The 26,131-nt window shown below is 38.3% G+C and overlaps 1 protein-coding gene across 1 annotated transcript in view; it reads left to right on the plus strand.

Annotated features, from left to right (window-relative positions):
* Positions 1-6,028: 6,028 nt before the first annotated feature.
* The window catches only part of LOC102227574 (non-muscle caldesmon-like), a 31,557-nt gene continuing 11,454 nt past the window's right edge, over positions 6,029-26,131 (plus strand). The window contains exons 1-8 of the mRNA XM_023348645.1: positions 6,029-6,328; positions 15,772-15,918; positions 19,977-20,349; positions 21,215-21,354; positions 22,025-22,265; positions 22,682-22,810; positions 24,186-24,229; positions 26,007-26,088. Coding sequence (XP_023204413.1) covers positions 6,270-6,328; positions 15,772-15,918; positions 19,977-20,349; positions 21,215-21,354; positions 22,025-22,265; positions 22,682-22,810; positions 24,186-24,229; positions 26,007-26,088 — 1,215 coding nt within the window. The 5' untranslated portion in view covers positions 6,029-6,269. The remainder of the gene's footprint in view (positions 6,329-15,771; positions 15,919-19,976; positions 20,350-21,214; positions 21,355-22,024; positions 22,266-22,681; positions 22,811-24,185; positions 24,230-26,006; positions 26,089-26,131) is intronic.

Consider the following 26,131-nt stretch of genomic DNA (forward strand, 5'->3'; position numbering starts at 1 on the left):
CTGCTCAGGTATGACAAACATCAAACATTTAGTTCCAGACTTCCAGCTGAACACATAACCCCATGATCAATCTGGATTAATTAAAGGTCCTGACAGAAGCCTAAGAGAAGTTTGTTTTTTTCTGACTGTCTGCCCCCCCGCCCCGCCCCAATCCCTGCCGTCCTTCATGTCATAATGCCTCACACTCCCTGAGAACTGCAAATCACACACATCAAAGCAAAGTTTATCTACAGATGAGCGGATATTTAAATGTTGAGACCTCTCCTGGATGTGGTTATCATCGGCTCCATTCTCACACAACAGCAATATACAATGTACATTTTAGTTATGTCATAATTTTTTTTAAAATAATATCATACTCACTGTTTTTAAAAATGACAAACATTTCAGACCACTTTAATAACTTAAGCTACATAAAATATGTTCTACTTCATTGTATGAAAAAAACAAGTTTTCTGCTGCTAAAGAAACAGAAAAAATACCATTTTTCCAAGGCATTGGATGATTGATGATTCTTTCATCAATCACTGATTGATGAAAGAACCTTAGAATAACTAGATGACAAAAGAGCTGCTCCCAGAATCATGTTTGTGCAGATCCTAGCTATTTTTTATGAATTCATAGTGGGTTTACTAAAAATAAACAAACATATAAACACACATGCCATTTCCTTTGAATAAATGCAAAAGAAGCTGAATGCTTTTTAGCAGCCATATGGAATTCTAATAATATTTTGGTGACATGATGCAGGTTTTCAGTGAATTTTAAATTTTGTTAATGAGATCTGGTGCTTCTTTAAAAAACAGCCAGTGGTTCAGCCTAGCAGCACCTCTAGCTTCCCCCTCTTCATCCTGCTCAACAGGCACGTGCAGAGGGGGGCTGGGGGGCTAGGGGGCTTGAGCCCCTGCCCTTTTTGAGTTTTTATTTTTCAAAAAAAAATTTTTATTTTTATTTTTAATCTGTATGTCAGAAGGCCTGTTTGTGCCCCTCAGCAATAATATTTAGCTAAATATAATAATTTAGTAAAAATAAACTAGTCTGGCTGCCCTCAGTCTAATAATGACTCTCAGAGCCTCCATGTTGTTCAGACACCGGGTCCATGGTTTGGAGGAGGGGCAGATCTGTGTCCTCTGTCTAATTATGGGCAAGAAAATTTTTTCATACACTGGTTTGTGAATAAAAACGTAGGTCTGATGTTGATGTTAGAAAAACTGTTTCTATTTTTATTTTCATAATTGTCCTTGCAATAGTGGAACAAAACGTGCCTCGCCCCTAAACACAGAAATGCTTCGGCTGCAGAGAAAACTTCTGGGGTTGCACGCAGTACTCTGATGTTGTTTTATTACTCATTCTGCTGCAAGTTGGCTCAATTTCAATTTTGACGGGCAAGACGGTAAAATCCGGTTTAGGAATTTCAAAATAAAAGATCCGAAAGTAGTTCATTATTTCTTGCGCAGCCCGGTACCAATTGGTCCGCAGACCGGTTGGGGACCACTGCCTTAGACAGAACTCCCCTCCCTCCGGAACCCGTCCTACTAAGAACCTCAGCATCCCTAACATGTTTAAATATAGATAAGGTGAATCTGTGAGAGGGAGACCAGGTTTATTGGCAGAGTTTAAAATCAATCACTCATTATTGGTTATTTGCTGTGATGTATTTGTGAACAAACCCAATCCAAACACAAGGATTACACCATATTGTAGCCATGGTAACACAACAATCAAACTATCAAGATGATTCTTTAAACTTTTACGAAGTAAACTTCCTAATTAAATTCTAAATGTACTATTTATTTTTCTCAGCTGAATGCATTAAATAAAATGTAATAACATTGTTATTCTCTATAAATGATGCTACAGGATTAGATCTATGGGCTGTGTTACAATTAAACCATTTCTAGGGGCCCCTGAGTGTCTGGAGGCCCCTGAATGTCTGGAAGCCCCTGAATGTCTGGAGGCCCCTGAATGGCCCCTACCAGCAGCTACTGAGTTTTCTTTGCCTTGATATTCCAGTCTTATAATTCTAGGTCTTGGAGGTGCTAACATCAAACTATTATATAGAGTTAAAAACCCCTTTGAGTTTTTTGATCTATAAATCAGTCTGCAGCCAGGTTGTTGTAGAGGTTAAATAGATATTATTAGGGCTTAATTAGTAAAATGGCAGCAAATTAGCTTATTTCATAACTTTATAACCAGAGACCTTCTCTCCTCTGGTCTGTTTAACAGCTACAGTCTCAGATCAGCTCAGCCCTCCAGGACTGTCAGCAGCAGAAACAGAAACTTTATACCTGTTGGCGAAAATATAGACTAACTGTGATGTTCACATTGTACTGTTTTCTGTTTGAGCCAATCCTAGTCACGCCCCTCATTTCCGTTATTCCTCGCACCTGCGTTGCTTCCTGATTGTCTCCCTTCTTAAGCCTCTCTCAGTCGCAACCACACTGCCAGATTATCGAACGCTTTCAGCAAGTAGTTTTCCAGCACTTTTACCTCGCCCTCATAGCCACGACCACGCTTTGTTCCTCGGACCTGCCCCTTTTGCCTTGCCCTTGTCGGACTGTTACTATCGCCCTTCTGGATCTCGACCCACGCCTGTTTCAGTTACACCGCTCTCGCCCACTCCCACGGATTCTACCCTTAGCCCCGATCGTGCATGACCTCGGCCCGTCTGACTAAGGATTCGGATCTGGATTTGGTTCTTCTGCTGCCTAACTAGTTTGTATGCTGCCCTGCATCAGCGCTTCCCTCCCCAGGCACTTCCTGCCGAGCTCTGCGTCAGCGCAGCATCCGCGCTTCTCCTGGTTCCTCAGCCGATCACTTCAGTTACTGATCACCAAGCCAGGTTAGTGTTCCCTTCACACACGCAGTAACAGATCCTTTTGTTGCTATTTGTCCAGTCACCGATCTCTCCTCTCCGCCCCCCTTCGCAGTGCTGCAGCGGACGATTCTGCGTGCCCGGTTTAAGCTGCCTTTTAATAAATATCAGAGTTTTCTGCTCACTCCTGTGTCGTGGCTGATTTTCTGGGTCCCTCTAGTGAACCATTACACTAGATTTGCTTTGCATTTCCCCGCATGATGGCAATGATATAGTAGGATCCAATTAAATTCTTGATTAATATGGGTTGTTGCTATGTTGTTGTATGGAGTTTTTGTTCAATGTGCCCCTTTTAGAAATTTGAGCCCCTGACCCTCCATAGGTCTGTGCGCGGCCCTGCTGCTCAAAGCTTTCTGAATTTTATCCTCACTAATCTTTGCCCACTTCCTGTCCACAGTTTCTACGACCTATGCTCTTCCATTCTCTTCATTTATTAGCTCCTCATAGCATTCCTTTTATCTTCCTACTACAGTCCCCTCGCTAGTTACAACACTATTACTGTTTCTATCTTTAACAAACATAACCTGCTGCACATCATCTTCAGACTGATCCCTCTGTCTTGCTAATAAATACAAGTCTTTTTCTCCTTCTTTAAGGAGAGAAGGACTTAACAAAGGAGTATGCTGCAGTATGCATCATGGTGTTCTGTCATGTGTGTGGTTTGTAACACTACAGTAAACATAGCAAGCATGGCAGAGGATAGACAATTACGAGTTCAGAGGCTTGGAGGAGGAGGAAAAAATGATCTATGACCTGGAAAGTCTTGTTTTATTTTCCATGCTGTCAGAAAATAAGAATGGAAGGGGTAGGTGAGAAATTCACAACAAGGGGCGGACAACATGAGGCTGAGAACAAAATGATGAGACTTTTGTTATTCAGCTGTGACAATGAGAAGGGATGTTAGCAGTTCGGTTTGATCATGCCGAGCCCTTCAGTGCCTAGCCCCTTGTATAACTCATCATAAGCTTTCTGTTTTGCCTGTGCTACCTTCTTCCTACAGTTAACTTCTTTCACTTTACCATTCCAACACCAGATTTCCTTATTATTTGTTTCCTATCCAAATGATACATCAAGTCCCTTCCTGCATGTCTCTCTAATCCCTGCTGCCCAGTCACCTAAAAGCTCTCTCTTACCACCCAGAGATCTTATCATCCCATTTCTGAAGTCCTCTCACATTCTTTCTTCCTTAACTTCCAGCATTTGGTTCCCTTCTCTGCCTTTGCTTGTTCCCGATTCTTTATCCCACAGTCACCGTACACACCACTATGAACTTGTTCTTTAACAGGTTTGATGAGTAGCCTCTGATAACTCTGCCATAGTCTGCTTCATAACTCAGAGTACAGAGTCAGAACTTTGTGGACTGGTGCCAGTGAAACCGCCCTCCGATCAGTGCAGCTAAAAACAAGGAGTTAGTGCTGGACTTCCACAGGCACAGACCCACCTCACTGACACCGGTGAACATGCAGGAAGTGGACACTGAGACAGTGGCCTCTTATGAGTACTTAGGTGTTCACCTGACCTTTACAGGAAGGTTCAGAGCAGACTTTGCCTATTGAGGAGGATGAGGTCTTTGGAAGTACAGGGGGCATCCCCAAAGACCCTCTTTGACTCTGTAGAAGCATCATGGTGTTATTTGTTGTTTCAGCAGCTTGCAGTTTAGAGGAAGCCGTTAGCTCAGGATGGCCAGCTCTGATTAGATCCCAGTATCCCAGCAACCCAGTGCGGGTGGTCAGAGACAGAAGGACTCTATCTAAAATAACATCAGTCCATGCATTATGCTGTTGCTGTTGGAGACTTCTTTAAGTGACAGACTGTTGCATCCTAAATGCACAAAGAAGCATTATAGGAGATCCTTCCTCTGAGCAGCTGTCATACTTCATAAACATCACTCCTCTTAACAAAATCAACAAGTCCTTGCAATACATGCTGGCATTCGCATAATCATTTACTTATTCTTGCTCATTTTTAAATAACATTGTTATTGGACATCTGTTTTTCTGCATTGATATGCTGTATTATTACCCTGGGTAATGCCATCCTCCGCTCTTCCATTTAATTCAAATCTCACTTACAGCAGAGACTGGACTTTCTCCCATTAACATGGATTCCCTCCAGTGTTTTTATGGGTCCCAGGCTTTACTGCTCTGCTGATGTTTGGTTTGTGGTATGTTACCAGGCGTCCATTAAGCATGATAAAAAACAAACAAATTCTCAATCATTCTACAGTTACAGTCCCATAGCTACACTGCATGTCTTAGCAAAGGTTTTCAGAAAGCTGAATGACTGAAGGATATATTTTATTTTTTGCCAAATGTCAGTCCTGTCAAAACATCAGACAGGATTCAAAGCAACATGCCAATAAGAAATGCTGTTGGTGAATGATTACAATAAATAGAAAAAAGCACTGCTGTCATTTATTGACTTGTTCAAATCTTTTGGCTGAGTTGACTACAATACTTTAAAATGCTTTATATTATATTTATATTATATTTAAGAAGAAGATCTTAATTTTAACATAGGGCTGATAAAATTAAAATTACAAAAATATGGTTCTGGTTTTTGATTTTCACCAGAAGTCTTGCTGTAGCATTTTGGAGCAGCTCATGCCTTTTACACAACTGAATTGCATTGGGTATGCATGACTGCAAATGTTATAAATGCCAAATTATACTTTTTTTGTAAATATGCTTATCTGTGTATTGATTAGTAATTTGTATGGCTCACTACATTGTTTTTGGTGCCAGGACTTTTTACATTCACACAACTTGTTGTTTGTGTATATGTTCATTCACCTCACATAAAAAAAAAATATATATTCTCAAATTTATTTTCTTCATCCAGTACCAAAACAGAAAAATGAGTGTATTCCAGAACCCGATGACCCCACAGTAGTAGATTCTTCTTTTTTCAGGGACAGGCTCTTGGCTTTTTATTCCATGGTGGGGAAAACCACGTTTGGAAGAATAACGAACAGAGATGGAATACAGACGGAGAAGAGGGACTCTGAATCTCGCTGCTCTTCAATGAAAACCACATGTAGAACAGAGGGAGGGGTGACGTGTGTGTTTGTGCTGGGGGGAGTGTAATGACTAAAGATCCAGCCTCCACAAGAGAAAGGCGCTAGTCCCCTTGAGCCTTACTGGCATTCTCAACAAGCTTTGTAAGGATTGGGACTGTGGGCGTGCATGTGTGTGTGTGCTCAAAGAGACTTTACCATTTACACCCAGATTCTCACACACTTCAGTGCTGTTTAACTTGGTACAACTTCAGGACAAAAAAACTTCTTTCAGAGAGGTTGATCTTAGAGCCATATCAGCAGCTGGTGTGATCTCTGTTATTTCCACCATTGTGAGGCAACAAGAAAAGGACAACTAGAGGCAGAAAAGAGGCAAACATGTCCCACACTCTGCTGAGGAGGAATTCCAGCAAACAGGGTTTGCAAAATCTAATGAGGTATGTGATGGATACATCTCAGTTTCTCATGGTCGTTTCTTTTTGTTTTAGAAAGCTGCACAGCCACTGAGGTTAATGTTTAAAAGACATGTATCTCAAACCTGAGAGGTTTTGTCAATTGGTTTTTTTTTTCAGATTTTGAGTGTGTTTGCTGGGAAAATCAATCTGTTTTAGTGGAAACCCTTTGATTAGTGGAAATGTTATGGGTCACATGGGGATTTAGGTGTATTTTTCCACAAGCTAATATTTGTAGTAAATAATGAATCTATTGCTTGGTCATTTTGTTATTAGACCTCACTATTGTTTTTTTGGGGATGGCAATGGAGACTTTGCAGTTGAAACATTTAAGACAAAGTAGTTGCCGAAGGATTTTCTGAGAAATGGTGTCACTAACCAGAGTCAGAGGGGAAAGGTCACCTGAGTCCATCTATTGTTTTCTGTGTGCTCATGTATGGAGGTATGTCCTGTTTCTTCTGGGGTTTGCCTCTCTGAGTTTGGTTCTATGAGGCTCTTCAGTGACTCAAATAATTTCTGCACCTGCAGCCATAGCTTGACTGGTCATTTAGGGTGCTACTTAAAATTACGATTGAATCATTTCCTATGGTTTCCTCAGTTCTGTTCACTTTTTTCATTATAACAAAGATTATAACAGGTTATAACAGTTTTTACTAAACTAAGACAGAAACAAGTCAAAAGATCTAAAAAGATTCCTTTAGTCAAGTTAATTCTTTTCTAATACGTCTTACTTTTAGTTTAAATTAATTTACATTTTATGCCAGCTTAAATTTCTGTGTTGTTATATCTGTAGCCAAAAGAAAAGAAACAAGAAAAAGTATACATTTCTCACAGAGCAGTATATAATAAAAAGATTTCACTTCAGTTTAAACATATTTATGTTTATTTAATTTGGACAAGAATGACTGCTTTGATTCATTTGTTCTAGGGGAGTAAGGAAAGAACATAGAAAAGAAGTGACTGCCTTTTGATGGCAAGACATCTTGTTTACAACCAGATCCAGTAGGAGGCAGACAGCAGAGGACAGAGGAGAGACCGTAATGTGGTCAGCCAGGACTCTGAAGGAAAGCTGTTGGCTCAGATATCACAACAAAACAATGAACATATAGTTTGAATTTCCTTCTCACATGCTTGTTTAAAGCCACATTCACCCACTGCTGGTGTGTGTTTAGCCTGTGCAAACTTGTGACGCGCTGAAAGGCATAGTTACATGTCAATCAATCAAAACCAGTCAGATTGCTGTCATAAAATCTTACATTGATGTACCAACATGTTGTTTCGAGCCAGAATGAGATGAATTTGACTCATGGAAAGTTCTACCTGATGAAAGGAGTTCCAGGCCGTCTGAATCAGGTGGTATTTGAGAATTTACACACACCTGCTATGGTGGTGTTGTTAATCAGCAACATCCATTTCATTCATCATCAATGTAACAATCACTGATGACTGCTCTTATGACGGATTACATTTGTGAGATGTTGAACTGATTTCTTGAATGTTTCAATCAGCTAAAAACAATATCTGAAGAAGATCAAGATTTTAGCTTTTTCTCAAGAATACCATGACTTCTGATGAGTATTTGTTCTTCAAATGTATGAAATGACTCATCTGTCCAAAGAACATCATTCCCTGAGTCCTGGACTTTGTTTATATTTTTGTGCAAAACTTTAGTTTGACCTTCATGAGTTTAAGTTAAGCAACACTTTCCTTTTTGCACATGAAAATTGAAATTGTGCAGTCTTTCTGATTGTATAGGAATGCACGTTCACCTCAACACTAGCACATTTATTGGTCCCCAGTTGATATTTCATAGGTTTCAAAGACTCTTTTGTAGCTGTCTTGGGCATTTTACAAATTGTTGTGAATGCCCACAAACTACATACTTTGGAATACTCTGATCACTGATTGGGGAGATCCTTGCCCCCAAACAAAGCCAAACCTCTGTCACTGGCAGTCAACTTCATTTATGTCACGTTGTTTTCTTTAGTGTGTCGTAGTGAGCGTTGCTAATTTACTGTTAGCTACTGCAGCCGTCCCTAACCCTGGTTCTGCATGTCTTGGTGTTTCCCGTTGCTGAACACCTGGCTTAAATGAATGGGTGACTAACAGACTTTCGCAGCAATTGAAGGCATGCTGAGGAGGTATTTCAGTCATTTAAATCAACTGTGTTGTAGTGAGGAAACATCTAAAACAGACAGGACAGCAAGGGCCCTGAAGACCAGGGGTATGGGACCACTGAGCCAGAGTTATATTTACTGTTATATTTGTATAACAGTAAATATTATTTTTATGTATGGATATATTATTATTATTAGTTGTTGTTGTTGTTGTAGTAGGGTTACATTATTAATAATGAATCGTACTATTCATTTGAATGAATATTCATTATTTATTCCATGTAACATGATTTGTTCCATAAATAAAGCATAAATTGCTTTATTTCCATAAAATCATAAAGCCTGTTTTTTTACACACGCATATACTGTATATATATATATATATATATATATATATATATATATATATATATATATATATATATATATATATATATATATATATATATATATATATAATACCTATCCCAATGACTCTCAGTTTTCCAAAATGTATTTATGAACATTCAGATAGGTCAGCAAAACGTCTTGTCACCTGACATCAAAAATATGGTTTTATGTATGAAGTGCTGTCCTCATAAAGTTACTCCAGATTTTCCTCTGAGTCAGAATGAATGCTGACGGTTCGATTCTTGCCTCTGTCGAGGTTTTGTAATTGGCGAGTCACTGGAAGAATCACAAGGCTTCAATATAACAGCTGGCAGTGTTTGGCTCTCTCATCCTGACTCATAGTTGACTCAGAAGATGGACTCTGTGTGGAGGTGCAGACAGAAACCATGACATCACACCAAATGCAGGGAGTGACTCCAAGCCCTCTGCTGTATCAGACAATTTACTGCTTGGCTGTTTTTCAGCACCGTTCGTCATCTTCCCTTCTCTTAGGGAGTTCAGATTGTTTGGACATGTTTGACCTGCTTCTGAGCAACTTCATGTAGTGCTTTCTCTATAATGTTTATTGTTTCTTTGGTTTATAATTGTCTTCTATACTGAGATCTATGTTTCTAATATTTGGTACAAATTTGAAGGATGTAAAAAATGATGAAATCCTATTTATTTGTATCAAATTTAGACACATAGACAGGGATATCTGAGATCAACTATGGTCTCAGATATCCATGAGATATATATGTGCATAAGGTCTCATGCACATATACTACTAAGGTAGTGGCCTAATTATATGCCCAATATACCCATTTGTTGGTTTCTGTGACACGAAGGCCACTACCAAAGCAGCTTCTGGTCAGGATTAAATTCAGACATTCCCACCTACAGTATATCGCCATTTTAAATAGCTAGAAGTACACACAGGTGTATCATTTTAGATGAACATGAATAGAAAACCATTTCAGTAGAACCTCAGACAGTTAGCTTGGAAGACTGTAGCAAAGAAGGAATTCAAAGAATTCTTATTGTTGGGTTTAGTGATCTACTGCAGAACCTGGTCAGCTCACCATCAAAAAACCAACATTAACTTCACTATGTAAAAAAGCTAGTTAGTGGAGGAAAATACTGAACCATCTAGAAGTCAGTCTGGACACAGGAAGTGAAACATGGAAATGGCACAAATGTTCAGGAAATCCACCAAAGACAATTCTGAAATGGAAAGTCCAGACAAACCCAGATCTTGATCTTATTGAGATGAAACCTGCTGTACATTAAAGAAATCATTCAAATATTAGACAGATGTCAGAGACTTGTTCAATAAGTCCCTCACTGAAGGCATTTCAACCAAAGGTGTGAAGAGTAGTTGTCAAAAATCAAAAGAAGAAATAAATACAAATTCAATCTGTTAACTTGTTTTTTTTTCATTCAGTAAAAATTTGGGTGAAATTTTCATTTACAGTTGAATAACTGAGATTAAACAGCAAGAAAAGTAATCAGCTCTGATCTCTTAAATATTTGTTGGAGGTGTTTAGAGCATGATCTTAATTTTGAACTAGTGCTGCTGTTTTTTTGGAAAGACTATATTTGGTCTCAGATTCTTTACAGGTTTATTATTGTGTGACAGAAGAAGCGGTCACAAGGGCTTGCTGTTATGGGAAGGGGTCATGGCAGGCATGCCGCAGACCTGATCTGTTTTTAATCAGCTCTTTGTCAGGTTGGCTCAGCCTGCAGCACAGACCGGGGCAGATCTGTGACCTCTAAGACTGGATCTCTGACTCATGTGTGGGTTGCCTCAGTGTGTCCAAAGAGATAAGACATTCTGGAATGTGTTTGGGGGATGTGGGCTGATGAGTGACGAGAGCACAGGCCTCTCTCAACTCTCCACATGTTGTCTTCATTAAAAGGATGAAGGACCGTCAGTCATAGGTAGCTGTGATACCAGTACTTTTCTGGCCTACCTAGCTACTTGCTAGGAAAAGTAAATCAACGAAGAGTTGTTTCAGTTGTACAGCTGCCAGCTTGTTTTCTCCTGACCACAGTGGTCTTCTGAATTGATCTTTTTCCCTTTTTTCCACTCAAAAATAATGCTAAATCTTTAATCTCAAAGTTTCTCTTACGGTTAGCAAATAGGAAAATGTCATAAATTAGGTGGAATCTTCTCAAATGTCCAATTGATCAACGGTGTCCAACCAGCTACCAGAGTTAGCATCAAAATGTATCAACATTAGCTCCATGTCAAAGTGACACAAAGCAGTCAGTTGTTTGGGCTACGCATCCCAGGTTGGGTTTGAAATATTGAGTTTCAGTAATTTTATTTAAAAAAAACTTTGAACTTGTTTAGTTCATGAACTGCAACGTCAAGTTTTTCCTCTCAAAAAAAATCTAATGCTTGTTTCTGCTCCAACGCATTGATAGTTATGAAACCAATTTTTTTTTCTCTCATGGAGAAAATCAATTCTGTGTTGTGCCAAGATACCTCAAAGTCTGCTTCTGCTGTCCTGTCTCATGGTCGCCTCATATTGTTTGTCTGAGTATAGCGTAAAGTTTAACTTAATTCAGTTTCAGTAAATTTGCCCAAGTGATTGATAAAATAAAGACAAGCGGGAGTCTGACTTGTTGTGGCCTCTGAACCCACCTGTTGATTTATGTTCTGGAGTTGCAGTGACTCATTGCGTCTCTCTGTTCTGACTTGTTCCTGCAACACAGTGACTTCATCTATAACGTGTTCCCACCATGCCCGTCTGCACCACACAGGCTGGAGGGCTTTCAGGCTGAATGCTAAACCTTGTTATTATTGTATCATTCAATCCATTCATCCACCTGATGACAGCGTGAGAGATTACAAAAGAACAGCTGAAGTTTAATACCCTCAACCTGTTCCCTCCTGACTGTGATCCCTCTTCTTCTGTTGCACTTCAACATGTGCAAACAGAGCAAAAGGCTTTGTGTGGTTGCTGTCAGTTCTTATCCATCATGTGAGTATGGATCTGCTATGAAACAAATCTGCCAAGTAACCGATTCTGCTCCAACGACACAGCGAGGCTCCGAAGAACTGTTAGACTCGTCTAGATTTCCAGTCTAGTCTTTGTTTCCTTAATGTCCAAATAAACATTAACAACAGAGTCACCTTCTGAAGGAGTATTCAGAAGGCTGGTGGCCAGATATGAAAGGTATCTGGGAAGGAACACCAAGAGACAAAAGCAATAAAAATTATGGCAAATAAACATGTAAAAAGGAAGACGATGCTGAACAAACTGCTAGCAGCCTTGGCTCGACTCTGACCAGAACCCACAGAATGATGATCAACATGACATAAGCAACTGAAAACACAAAAGCAGAGAATTGGATATATTCACTTGCATGATGACCAAAAGCATTTGCAATGTGTACACAGAGATGAGAAGCTGCTTTTTTGTTGTGCACAAGTGACGCAATGATTTGAAGATTGAACGAGTATTGAACGAGTTTTGGACTTATTTACATTAATCTCACTTAATTCTTTTGGTTTGTTCGATGACAAATTGCTTTTTTTGTGTTGAATTTACTTAAGAGTTTCACATTTTTAACTTAAAGGAACTTTTCTTTGACTTTACTGAAAACAATTAAATTTAATGCTTCGTTCGTATCCTGACCTCTGACGTCATGACACAAGCTTCACCAGAGACAGATCCTGTACCGACTGTGATGCTGCAGTGGTGGAGAGCAACTCACATATGCAGGTCTTAGTCCTTGATGTGGCCGTCACAGGTTCAATTCCCGGCCTGATGACCTTTGCTGAATGTCTTCCCCATCTTCCATTACTCACTTTCTTGTCTAACTACTCTTAAATAAAGGCCACTAGAGCAAAGAAATATTTTTTTAAAAAAATCCTTTATTAGTTTACTTCTTCATTTGAAGTAAACTAAATGATTTCAGAAAGACTGACTTAAATTTGCCAAGTTAAACCAACTTAATAGATTGAGTTGGATAAATGTAATTGGATTGCTTGTTACCAATTGAAGCAATTCAATTAAGTTGGTTCAACTATTTTCTTTTTTCAGTGTAGCTTTCTTAGTATTTAATGAAAGTACCCAAAAATAAACCATAGAAAGCAAATGAAGACAACAACCTCTGACTGGCAGTGTGAGGCATGTTCATATTCGACTTCATCCTCAAATATGTTGTTGTGACTTTCCGCCACCTCTAACTGAGGAACTCAGCTTCAAATCAACTCAAACCAATGATCACTTCCTGATCTGACTTCAGAATTCGTATGAAGAAATTTTAAACGTTAACTGAATTCATGCAGACACTTTTCTGCTCTTAAAAACTGGATGTGTCCTTCTAGATAAATCACTGCTCCTAATCTAGTGTGGACTGGACTGATGTCCATGACTTGGCTCAAGGGAACTTCATCAACAATTATTTGAGGAAACGCTCAGTGGGACAGCATGTCCATTATTGCCTCTGGTTTTGGTTTACAACAAAAGAATACAGAAAAGCCACTTAGAAGAAGTTTGTTTAAAGTCACTGCAATGGCAACATCAGCACAGATGAGCTCTGTATGTTAAGCCCGTTTTGGAAAACAAGGTTAAAATCTCCATCTCTATGCAATAATTACATGGCAGGAGAAAGAGAAACAAAGAATGTTTTTGTGAAAAAAAATGCAGCAGAAGAAAGTTAAAATACTTGTAACACCTTTGCTTAAAATCACAAGTTTAGAGATTTATCATTTAAATTTAGTATGTTGGGGATGCTGCCGAGAATGACAAAATACCTCAGCAATAATTAAGAGAGAATATGCAAGGTGAAAGCACAGTGAAATAAAAATAATTCTTTGACCAATTAAAAAAAATCTGAACTTGCACTAATGAGCGTTTTTTTCATGAAATCAGTCTGATCTGATATACAGTACAGACCAAAAGTTTGGACACACCTTCTCATTGAATTCAATGATAAAGTGTGTCCAAACGTTTGGTCTGTACTGTAGTTCTGATCTATTACATCCAGATGGAGGTTGTGAATTTGATTCCTAGCACTTTACAACTGGCAAAACCTCCCAAAACAAACTGAAACAAAAACACTTGTTTTTAAAAAATGTAAGTGTCATGTCTTGTCATTACAGCCTATGATGGGAAATCATGTTTGTTGTACAAAATCAGGAACTCAAGATAGGGATTGAGAAATTGACCTTATGAAATCAAGACTGCATCTATAGCATCAAAGTAGACTCACCATAATAAGTGAGATATCAATGCCCACCGCCACCAGGAAACAGCACTTTCTTCTGTTTCCTGTCATGAAATGGTTTATTGACAGAACAAAAAACTGACCAAGTTTATTTTCTCAACTTCCAGCTCATTGTGTCATGACTGTAATCTATGAGTTTTACATATAAATGATCTGAGCTGGCCTGACACTTCTGCTTCCTTCTGTTCTCACAACAATTAAAATAAATAAAAAAATCCCACTGATTTTCCATCCAACTGTTCACACCAATGACACCCAACTTATCTGCATACTAGGGCCGGTGCTTCAGCTTCAGAAAAGGTAACCCTCTATGGCACATGTGTCAAACTCAAGGTCCATGGGCCAGATCATAGCTTTTTATGTGGCCATCATAAACACTAATTGTGCTTAAATATTATTTTATCAATCAAATCAATGTAGTTTATCTTATACTGCCAAATTTCATCAATCAGTCCCTCCAGTTTCTTGTGAATTTCACGCAAAATCAACAAATCCACGCACTTTTTTGCACTAATACTTAATTGGTGTTTTATTGCAAAAATGATCAAAAACTTTCTTACTTGTACTAAACAGCTGCCTCAGCCTTAATTGATGACAGATTATAATCCATAATCTATACAGCGAGTAATAAAAAGTTGCATTTACTGTCAAAAATAAGCTCAAATATTTCCAAATTAGTAATACAAACACTTTGGTTTTTATTGCAAAAAATCACAAGACAATTGTGTCATCCTAGAAGGACTGAAAAGATGTTCACTATTATTTAATTTTAAGAATTCATTGATATTTTAACAGTTTGTGAACGGGTTTAATCAATACATCCCGTCACAACCGACCCTTTAAGATCATTTGTGCTCTTGATTTGGCCCAAAACAAAAATGAGTTTGACACTCCTGCTCTATGGTTACATGTTACTGTTGGAGTTCATTCATATTGTCTCTGTGCACCACCAGGTCCGTTAACCAGCTTCAGAACCTGACCAGAACCCCTCAGGGTTATTACCTTGAGAAATAATGAGATTTGGTTAAATAAAAAAAAAAAAACAGGCTTTAATGCTGAAAAACTGTCAAAAGTTACAAGACATGCATGTCATAAGAAAGGAATAGAGAGAGTTACATCCACTGTCCAGCGCTGGGCCACACTTAGTTCACCTTAGGAGTGACACCAAGTGAGGCAAAGATTGTATCGTGTGTTTAGCTTTTATTCTTTTCTGCAAACTGTGTCCTTCCTAAAGGGTAGTCTAATCAGTTTCAATCTGTTGCTAGCGGTAGTCACACATAAACATGGTTATGTCAACTTCAGCGTGTGAGTGTATGCAGATAAAAGAGGATAAAAGAGATAGAGGAACACATAGAATCCAAAACATTACATTATTGAGGGTAAAAACAACATGCAAAGTAACATGTTTACAGATGAAGCAATGTGAAATATTTGTGGAATTTACACCACAACGCATACTGTGGATATAAACTTACATTTTGCATGTTTCCCAGCAGTCTTTTTGCATATTTTATCAAAAGTGTCGAAGCATTTACATTAGTTAATGCCCTGTTTTCAACCACTCGTTACTGATGTATGAAAATGAGATGTGTGCTGCTCTTCTCCTTTTGGCGTGTTTGAACGCATACGTAGCATTTTCACAAAAAGCCGCTGGGACGTTTTGATGCCTGGAACTTCAGTAGTTGTTCTTCTGCCCAGACTCACCGCTCAGAGGAGCATTGAGGATGCTGAAGAAGTGGAGCGGGAACGTCGTCAAAAGGCTCGAGAACCTTTACGCCGACTGAACAGCGGCTCAACACCGGAAGACTCGTCACCAGAGAGCGAGGCGCCGGAGGAGAAGAACACGTGAGCACACACAACAAAACTGACCGTCTTCTTCATACTGCAGCTGATTCATGTTATAAGAGACGGGCGAGTTTGACTTCCATTTTGATATATTATTAATCAGACTGCAGACTTCTCTAGCAAACAAATGGTTATATCAATCAATCAAACTGACGTCACAGTTACAAGTTTAGATAGGTCCCAAAGCCGCTAGAACATAATTCTAGAAGTCGTGAAGTAACCCTTACTCCTGCCCACTCTCTCAAAAATTAGTGTAAAATATGTCATTCAGCATACTATCAAAAATGAGTTTCTTCTCAGTTTGCACCTGATATTGTAATGCAAACTGAGATAAGTGAAGGAAATGCTAATGCTCACTGAACTGAATCAGTTTTTATCCACTTCACTGTTTTTTACATTTTGTTTTTTGCATGATTTGCCAGTGGCTGACAGTGGTGCAGTTGGTAGTTGGTAGAGCTGCTGCCTTGCAGCAAGAAGGTCCTGGATTCGATTCCCGGCCTGGGGTCTTTCTGCATGGAGTTTGCATGTTCTCCCTGTGCATGGTGGCTTCTCTCCAGGTACTCTGGCTTTCCAAAAACATGACAGTTAGGTTAATTGGTTTCTTCTAAATTCTCCCTAGGTGGGTGTGTGTGTGTGTCCATGGTTGTGTGTCCTGTCTGTTTCTGTGTTGCTCTGCGACAGACTGGCGACCTGTCCAGGGTGTACCCTGCCTCTCGCCCGGAACATTAGCTGGAGAGGCACCAGCACACCTCCCGACCCCACTAAGGGGTACAGAAAACGGATGGATGATCAGCTAGTGCCTCATTGCATGCTCCCTGCATAAGAGACTCCAGCTCTGCTGAAGGGAAGCTGTTACTTCTCCTTATCTAAATCAATACTAGATATTGATTAGAATGTTTCCTAGCTGGGTTTTCCTTTGTTTTTTTTTTTGTTATATAGTTTTTCAAATATTTTCCTTTGGGTGTGTTGCGAGGAACAGATCCAGACCTCCCAGGGGAGCTTTCATTAACTTTTGTCTTAGCTGCTTTTTTTTGTTACGTAAAACATGCTTAAACCGAGTAAATTTTCTGTAAACTGCCAAACCATTGAATCAATGTGATAATAAATGATGTCATATTTATTTGAAGGTTTGGTGTCTTATGGAGGATTTTTTCTGAAATCCTGCTTTCAGACTGAAAATGTGTGCTCTTGGCAGAAATATTCCTCCATAGAGCCTGGAGATTCAAATCTTTTGGAAATGCATTGTTAATAAGAACATTTTATCACTTTATATTGTCATAGCAACCTGATTTGGTCAGAATGCATCCAGGTGAAAAATTTTATGAACTACAGAAAACTGCAGCACACAAACAGGCTGCTGGATTACAACAAAAATGTTAGAGTTTCACTCAAAACCCAACAGGACTTATAAGAACAAGATATGTATATAAGATAAGATAAGATAAGATAAGATAAGATAAGATAAGATAAGATAAATCTTTATTGTCATTGTCACAAGGACAACAAAATTTAAAAGGTGCCATCAGTCAGTGCATATGCTTAAAAACAAAAAAATAACTGTCTCACAATTCACACACAATGTAAGAATTAACAAATAACTGTTAAAAAAAATACTGTACATGTGTACACTCAATATTTTCCTCTTTTTAAAGTATTTTCCAGGCACACAGTGGCATTTTATAGCATAATCAAGTAACTATGTTACCTTCAGTTGTTATAAAAGTGCTGCATATATTTCAAATATGACTTAAAAGACAATTTACTTTAACACCTTGAAATCCACAACAAACATAAAAAGAACGAGATGGTGTCCTACCGAGGCACCAGACATCTGTGGGATCATCTAATGTCAAACAGTCTTAGCTGATTTACCTTCTTTGCTTGAGAGCAAACAGTCCTTCAAGCAGATTGTTTGGTGCTTGAGAGAAGCAGTAAACAGTCTGTCTCCCCAGCACCATGATGATGATCTGAAGAGCGACATGCAGCTGCTTTCTTATTACATAGCATGCAAAGAATGTCTCAAGAGAAAAAGCATCACCATGCCACAACCTGTGGTGTCTCAGGAGACCTGAAATTTAAGGCCTGTAAATTACTGCTTTCACCTCCAACACCTCCTCTGTCTCATGGCAGGCTCAGCCGGCCTGGAATTGTGGTGATTCAACATTAGGTAACTCTGCCGCTGCAAGTCTGTCATTTCCATACCTCTTGTATGGCTATAGCAGTGATGTAAGGCTCCCTTTTAATTTGTGGTTAGATGGGAGATTTTGTAATTTGCTTTTTGTGGCAATTCAATAATTAGTCTGTGATCGTTTTTCTAGTGTAATAAGCATCTGCTGGAATAACAGCGAAGCAGATTATAGTTACTCCACGGGCTAAATGAGCAGCCAAAGTAAATTTCCTTGTTCCTAAAGGAAACACTTCAGAGACCTCAAAGCAGTTTTAGTGACACCCAAACAGAATTGCTGGTATTTTAGTTTTGCTACTTCATCAGGAATCAAGCAGAGACTTAGGGTTCTACTGGGTGATCAAGCGATCACCCAGTAATCATCTGTGGAATGTTAACAAAATTCTCCTGCCGCCTCCCAGAGACTCAGAACACATTTTCACTAGGAAACAGAGTCCTGATTAAAGGTGGCAGAGTAAGACATCATACCATCCTGCATGTAACAGCTGCAGGTAGCTCTTGGACAGCCCTGATTCAAGCCAGAAATATCATAAAGTGCTAGCTTAATTGACTCTTTATTCAAAAAGTTTCCAACTCTTCCTAGAATCTCTGAATCCATAATTTTTGTTAAACCTTGTAATCTTTTCGTGGAAGAAGAACCTATGTCCTTTAGAGTACATTGTTTCAGTGTGCTGCTAAAAGGTAAAATCACTGACCAATAACTGTTAGTTAACAATATAACGTTCTGGCACTAAAACCAGCTAATACTGGTAGGTAGAAGAAGATTTAGCTGTGTTCCAGAGAGCTTGTTCATATTTACTATTAGGAATATAGTTATAGTTCTTACAAAAGCTTTGAGAAAAAGGTTTGGCTAATAGCTCCAAGCCTCCCTGTCAACAATAACAGTGTTTCTGAATGTATTATAAATATTCTGAGTCAGACAAATCTATACAAAACTTTCTCATTAGTCTGCTGATAAAATGCAATCTCATAATTGTTGTGTTTCCATTAAATAAGAAGCTCAATTGAAATGACACATGAACAAGTCATTAAAAAACGTTACGCCATGATCCTCCAACTACTTCCTGTTATCTTCTTCTTTGTGACCCGTGTGATGCGAAAAAAACTATTTCCGTTGCAGTTTTGCAAAATGAACCAATTTTGATACAGCCGAAAAACCTACCTCCAAAACTGTTTACCAAAAAACTGGAGTTTTTTTCTTTTTGCTGTTTTTCGAAATGTCCAATTGGGCAATTATACGGTCAATGGAGATGCAGTTACTGAAATATTCCTAATTTACGTGGAAGGCCCACACTACAACAAAGTGATTTTAAAGATTTATTGAAGTGGAGAGCTTGAAATGAATTGGGCAAAGCGATGCATCTTTTGTGGAGAACGGCAGTTCCCTAAGCTAACCTAAAACCCAATTATACAATTAGAACAAAGAGGAGACGGAATAAAGGACATGAATAATAGTTTGAAAAGAAGGTCAATAAAATGTTCTTTGTTTTAAACTGTAGCTGCCCTTCAGAAAGTCCTACTGAACTCATTATAGGCACTACTTCTCAGTGTAACGCTGGTAAAAACGTTATTAAAGGGTTTAAGAAGAGCCATGTTGTCTTCCTGAAGGCGGAGTTTCAGAAAGAGCAGGAGTTTTTGAAGAAACAGAGGCCCAATTTCAAGGCCTTAAATTATGCAATTTAATTTCTTTTAAGTCATATCTTATATATGGGAGTTCTTACAACTTTAGTTAACATAGTTACTTGATTGGGCTATAAAATGGCCCTATATGTCTTGGAAACACATAACACTGCCCTTTTAAGAGGTACATGGTTATAGGTGTGCCACCCAAATAGTTGACCCATATTTGTATGACTGTCTCTTGTTACTTCAGGTATGATCGTGAACTGAAACCCAGCAGTTCCCCTTCTCTTGAGGAAGATGAGGGTTTTAGTGACTGGACTCAGCGCAGAGAAAAACAAAGACAGCAGCGACTGCAGGAGCTCAGTCAGGATGGAGAAGAAGAGGAAGAAGAAGAAAATGTCTTTATAAAGAACAATGTAGCCAATAAGGCTGCTCACCCTGCTTTGACGCCGTTCAGTCCAGTTCAAAGACAAGATCAGAAAGATACTGACAGCATCAGGATGAAGGCAGAGAGGAGGAACAAGTATGAAGAAGAGGTTAGGAGAGTGAAGGAGAGGGGGGAAATGAAGAAGGACAAGGTGCTGCTTTCCACAAAACAAGAGACTCAAAGGTCAAATACAGAGGTAAGAGTTTTGTATCAAACATTTAAGTGTTTAATTTCTGAAGTTGCTCAGAAATTGTTTTCTGTTTCTATTTTTTTTTTTTTTGTCATTAATCTGTTTCTGAATTTATCAAGTAAAAGATAATGGTCATGAAATCAGAGAGATCTTCCTTAGATTTAGAGTGTTGTGAGAAACAATATGTAGCTATCTACACCACTAATTTCATTTAATTCAACTCAGTTTTATTATTTAGTGCAGATCCTCAACAATCGTCTTTTAAAACCACGTGAAAAAAATCCATTGTTAAAATGTGTTAATTTAGTCCAACCCAACAGACTTAAAAGTTAGTTTCATGTATTCTAACTTGATCATAGCTGGTAAACAAAGCAGTTAAGCTTAGCTTGTCAAAGCCAGCTGATCAGAAGGAGCATGTAGCTACAGTCAGCAGTGGATCCCAGAGTCACAAACTCATAGTTAGCAGCATGCATGTGACAACAGTGAGAAGGAAAACTCTCCTTTAACATTAAGAGATCTTGCTTAGAGTGAGAGAGACTTTCTTTCAGTTACTCTGAGAAACCGGGTTTAACTCAAATGTTTTACACATGTGGGCAAATTGTTGGCATGCCTCTCTGAAAGAATGGAAAACCTTCAATGGTCACTGAAATAACTTGAAATAGACAAAAGTAACAATAACTACAACTTGACTAAAAGTAACAAATGAAAATCAGACATTGTTGTTAAAAAGAACATTTTGAATTTAAAATGAAAAAAAAATTTTTTTTTTAAATTTAAAAACATATTTGATCAAGATTTTTAATGCCTTGTACACATTTTAAAAAATCAGATATGTTCAAATAGTGTTTTTTTTCCAACATTTTACCAACAGGAAGTGAAAAAGAAAGAACTTAAAGTATCCTACACATCCAAGGTTTTCCTGTGTCAGAAGCCAAAACACAACAGCCAAAAGAGTGGCACGGCCTGCCAGGAAGTGACATCAGTCATGAACCAGAAGAGCAGATCTAGCAGGTGTGTGGTGGGTGTGTGCATGGGTGTGGGCGTGTATGTGTGTGTGAGAAAACAATCCAAACATAACGCTCTTAATTTATCCAGGATGAAAGAAATAGATTTTTTGGTAATACCTTATTTGAAGGTTTGTTCACAAGTCTGATTTGACTCTAAAAAAAACATGACATAACATCTGTTATGAAGAATACTTTATGAATATTCATGCCTATTATCATGGAAATGTCATTCGGTAAATGATGACACTTTTAATGCAAAGTTTGCACTTTTAATAGACTTTTAATGCAACTTTTAGAGCAACTTTGCATTACAATTGTCATTATTTACTGAATAACACTTCATGACAACAGTCATAAACATTCATAAAGTCTTCTTCTTGTTCATGACAGCTGTTATGTCATGAACATAACAGCTTATGTTTATGATAGTGTCATGTCAATCTTATGCACAACCCGTCAAATGTTACCGATTTGGTATTCCTGGACAGCATAACCTACACAAATATCACCAATATTCTTCTGATCATATTTCTGTTTAGAAGGGCAAAAGTAGTTATTTTGGGACTAAAGTTTCATAAAATAATAAACCCAGATAACTTGTTTAATTGTTTGTTTAATAAATGAGTCCTTTATGTGCTCCAGAGCCAAAACCAAGATATTTGTGTCGTATGCAGACAATTTGTGGAGTCAGAGGAGGCGAAGCCCTTCCTGGAGGCGGAGCAGAGACTGGAGAGGATTCGCCAGAGCCTGCAGGAGAAGGAGAGTCAGGAGCTGGAGCAAATTAGACATAGGCAGTTTGAGGCCGAGCAGGAGCTGGAAGAGTTGAAGACAAGACGGAAGGAGAGACGGCGAGCTCGTGAGGAAGAGGAGCGCCAGAGAGAGGATGAGGAGAAGCAGCAACTGGCTGCTGAGGAGGTGCTTAAAGCAGAACAAGTGAAATAAAAACTATGATGCTTTGGCTTTATGTGGAGGAAATGTATCATCTCTCTGACTATATCAAATAAAATAGCTTAGAGATTAACCAATTTTTTTTTTTTTGCACATTTCAGCAACAAGGCAGTACAAAGAAAGTCAATCATTCAGTAAAGGCCATTTAGCACAATCAAGTCCTAAATCTTTCGGGGTGAATTGAGTTTAGGGTGTGTTTTTGTAAGAAGGAGCTGCTGTTATGACCAAAGTAAAACAAAAAAAAGAAAAACAAAAAAAAACTTCCTTTTATATCAGCCAGAATATTTTGGAAATGACGACTTCACTGAGGAAAATGATGTCTGTTTCATATGAGACCGTATTGCACAACATGATGTGATCGAGTGTTTTCGAATTCCATTCAGGAGGAAAGAAGAAAGATGAGGGAAGACATGGAGAGGAGGAGGATGGAAGCAGCAGAAAGGATGAAGAGCCTCAGTACGTCCAGTGCAGAAGGAGAGGAGGCGTTCAGTCCCAAAGTTTCAACACATAAGGTGATAAAAACTGAACAGCATGACTTTGTTTTCAGCTGCAAAACTGTAAAACACTGTTTATTTTTACTTTGTGCCGTGGTATTCAGCATCATCTAGTCTTATACAAATAAAAAGCGCTTAAGCAGCATGTTTTCAGAACTTTACACTTCACATTTGACCTGCATGTTGGGTTAAAAACTGGAAAAATAATAAACTTAAGTGGAACTAAGCTTGTATCTGTTCTGGACGAAAGAAATAAAAAAAGAATGATATGAATGTGTCAGATGACAATAACTGTTAGTTAGCTGACGACTTTATTTTTTGTGTTGTTAAATGAAATGAAATGAAAGTTGCATTAAAACCCCATCTGGTAAAATCCTACGTTATGTAGCAAGAAGCCTTTAACAGGACACCACCATGTTTATCTTACCTTTATTTATCAGTTTAGTTAAAGATTTTGCTACCTGGTTTAATTAATCCTCAGTTTTAATCTTGCTTACAATCAATTAGAAAGGACATTAAAAATAACCAAAAACAGAAGCACCAGACCAGGCTTTGTTACTTTGACTGTTGTGAAATAAACTTTATTGAACATACAATAAAGGAATGAACATAACTGTGTGTTCTCTTTGCAGATGATGAGTTCAGTCTTTTAGCTCTTGTAAGTTGCATCTGTGTGTGTGCGTGAGTTTGCAAAGCCAGCATGACTTGGCTGCACCTTGGCAGCATGTGACGTTGTTTTAGAGTTCACTGATACTTCCACACTTACGTTGCTTTCAAATGTTTAAGACTTTATGAACAGATGAGACCACACGTTGAGATAAACTGAATAAAACAACACACTGACCATTTTGTCTCACTGTGTGAACTTCAGTCAGATCAAACTAGAAGTAGAAATACCACATTTATTTTCTTTATGTTAAATGCCACAGAAATGTGTATTTTAATCTTTTTGTCAATGAACTATGCTAACAATTTACACCTGCAGTCATCCACTGCGCCTCATGTTTCAGTGATTGTTGCTCTTTCATGCTAAAATGCTATCAGTTAATTCTTTCATGCAGCAATATTTTGACCGAAACATATTCTGATTACAATTAGCTCAATTTTGAAAAGGTACCATGTTATCCCAGTCCTGTCCTCATCATCAGCCCTGACAGAAGCTTTTATTTGAAATGATTCAGGTGTCACCATGTTGATCAGGGCTGCCTGGAAGATGAGATGCTCTGTGGCTTTCTGCTTGAAAAATCACTAAGAATCACATTGTCACAACTAAGTGTTAAACATGTCAAAGAGTTTGGTAAGCATGTGTAGCACCATGGACATCTGGGGCTTTGTTTAGGCACTTGACAGTCTGAAGGTATGACACATGACCCAAACTTTTTTTCTTTTTCAGATCACAGAGAGAACCAACTCCCTGAACCGTTCACTAAAGAAAAGGTAACTATGTTCTCAGTCTTTTTTTTTAATGAGAAGAAAAAGTTATTATTTTTGAAATATTTCAACAAAACTGTTTATGAAATATTTTAAATGTTTTAAAGATTCTATTCAAAGGAAAACAGAATATGACTGCTAGTCCACGGTGTCCAAAGTGTGGCTGGTGGGCCGTTTGTGGCCATCAGAATGATGTCACCACAGTCACCATTCAAGAAATGTGGTCAAACTCAAAGGCGGCTGATGCAGATACTTTTTAAAGATTTTATGGTTGTCATTTCCACTAACTTGGAACTTTTAAAGTAAAATAAGTTAAATTAACCTTTAATCCAACTATTTCAATGACCATATTTTATCTCCTTTGATTTTAGCAATCATAGTAAATAAGACCAATAAGAACTTCCAACAAGTAGTCTTTATTGCACCCATTCAGTTAACTTCCCTAAAGAACAAAGAGTTCTTGTTTCTGACAAAGGCTAAAAATATGCCACCAAACAAAAAACTAACCCCTAACAGTGTGAGCCTTTCCTTAATGAACAACTCTTTAAATGCTTTGGATCTGAAGGGATTTACAGATTCACCCTCCTAACAAAACTCTGACAACTTTACACTGTTCATGTGATGTGTTTGGTTCATCGTTGAGGAGATGAAATAAAATATACAAGAAATGTTTTGTGTTTTTAATCTGCAAAGCATTTCAATTTGTGGACTTTCATTACTTTCAGGTTAATGATTTTGGCTTGAATACTAAGAGGTTTGGACATCACAAGTTAAAGCAGCCAATGAACAAAGATTGCTGCCCCATCGCTAGTCTGTAAAGCTAATATTTAGCCTGCTGATATTTCTCAAAGAGGCAGCTTTTGAAACCATCCCATGTTGGAGAGACAAAATTTTCCACAATGAATTGTTTTCAGAATTAATATCAGCAGCCCTAGTCTGAAAAAAGGTGTAAGTTGCAAGAACTTTCAAATCACTTTAAATCTGCTTTAGTAGAAAATGCTGTTATTTAATCATTATGGCTAAAGTTGAATGGCTAAATCTTCAGTTGTTTGTCCTAACTGCTTTAGAGCTGCTGATTAACTCTTAGTTGCCTGAAGTTAAGACAGACATGGCAACACAAGGAAGGTCAACCAACACACATTTCTCAGGATATAGTACTCCTAGGTTGTGATTTGTAGCTCTGCTTAATGGAGTCCAGATGTCAGGGACTGTCTTCTCTCCAGTAGTGGGTGAGGGATGGTGGCTCCAGGCAGTCTGCAGAAGGAAATGATCAGTTCTGAGGAACTTTCAAGACAAGGGATCAGGATGTATAAGTTCAAGATCATTTAACTTCCTTGTTGATAGCTTTTGAGAATTCACGCTTGATATTTTCTAAAGAAGAATAACTCAATAACATCTCTATTGAGTGAATCCAGTACTTTCTGAAAATATGGTACTTAAACTCCTCTGCTTGAGGCAGACCTTTAACCCAGAGTGGACGGTCCAACGTTGGGGAGACTCCTTTGGGATTCCCTGACTGTCAGTTGGTACAAAAAAAAAAACATATGAAGATGAGCTTCAGGAAATGTATGGAAATATCTGACCTACAAAGGTAAAACAGCAATTGCTTAGTCTTGACTATCTGTTTTTGTGTAGAAACAAAAAGGTTTAGTCTCTGGAAGCTCTAAAATGACATATCATGACAGCTAAGTGAAAAGTTGCACACAGACAGTTTTCTGTCTTATCTAGTTAAACGTTTGTGGCTTTCATTTTAACAGACATCAGTGTCTTATGTCTAATTTAGCAACAGTTTCAAGAAGACTCAGCCTCCCTTCTTCCTGACCAGAATCGATGATAAGATGGAGCAGTACACTCACGCTGTGGAGGTCAGCATCCCACACACATTTCCAGCATTGGACAAAAAGTACA

Source organism: Xiphophorus maculatus, chromosome 2, assembly GCF_002775205.1.
Source record: "Xiphophorus maculatus strain JP 163 A chromosome 2, X_maculatus-5.0-male, whole genome shotgun sequence".
NCBI classification, from domain to species: Eukaryota; Metazoa; Chordata; class Actinopteri; order Cyprinodontiformes; family Poeciliidae; genus Xiphophorus; species Xiphophorus maculatus.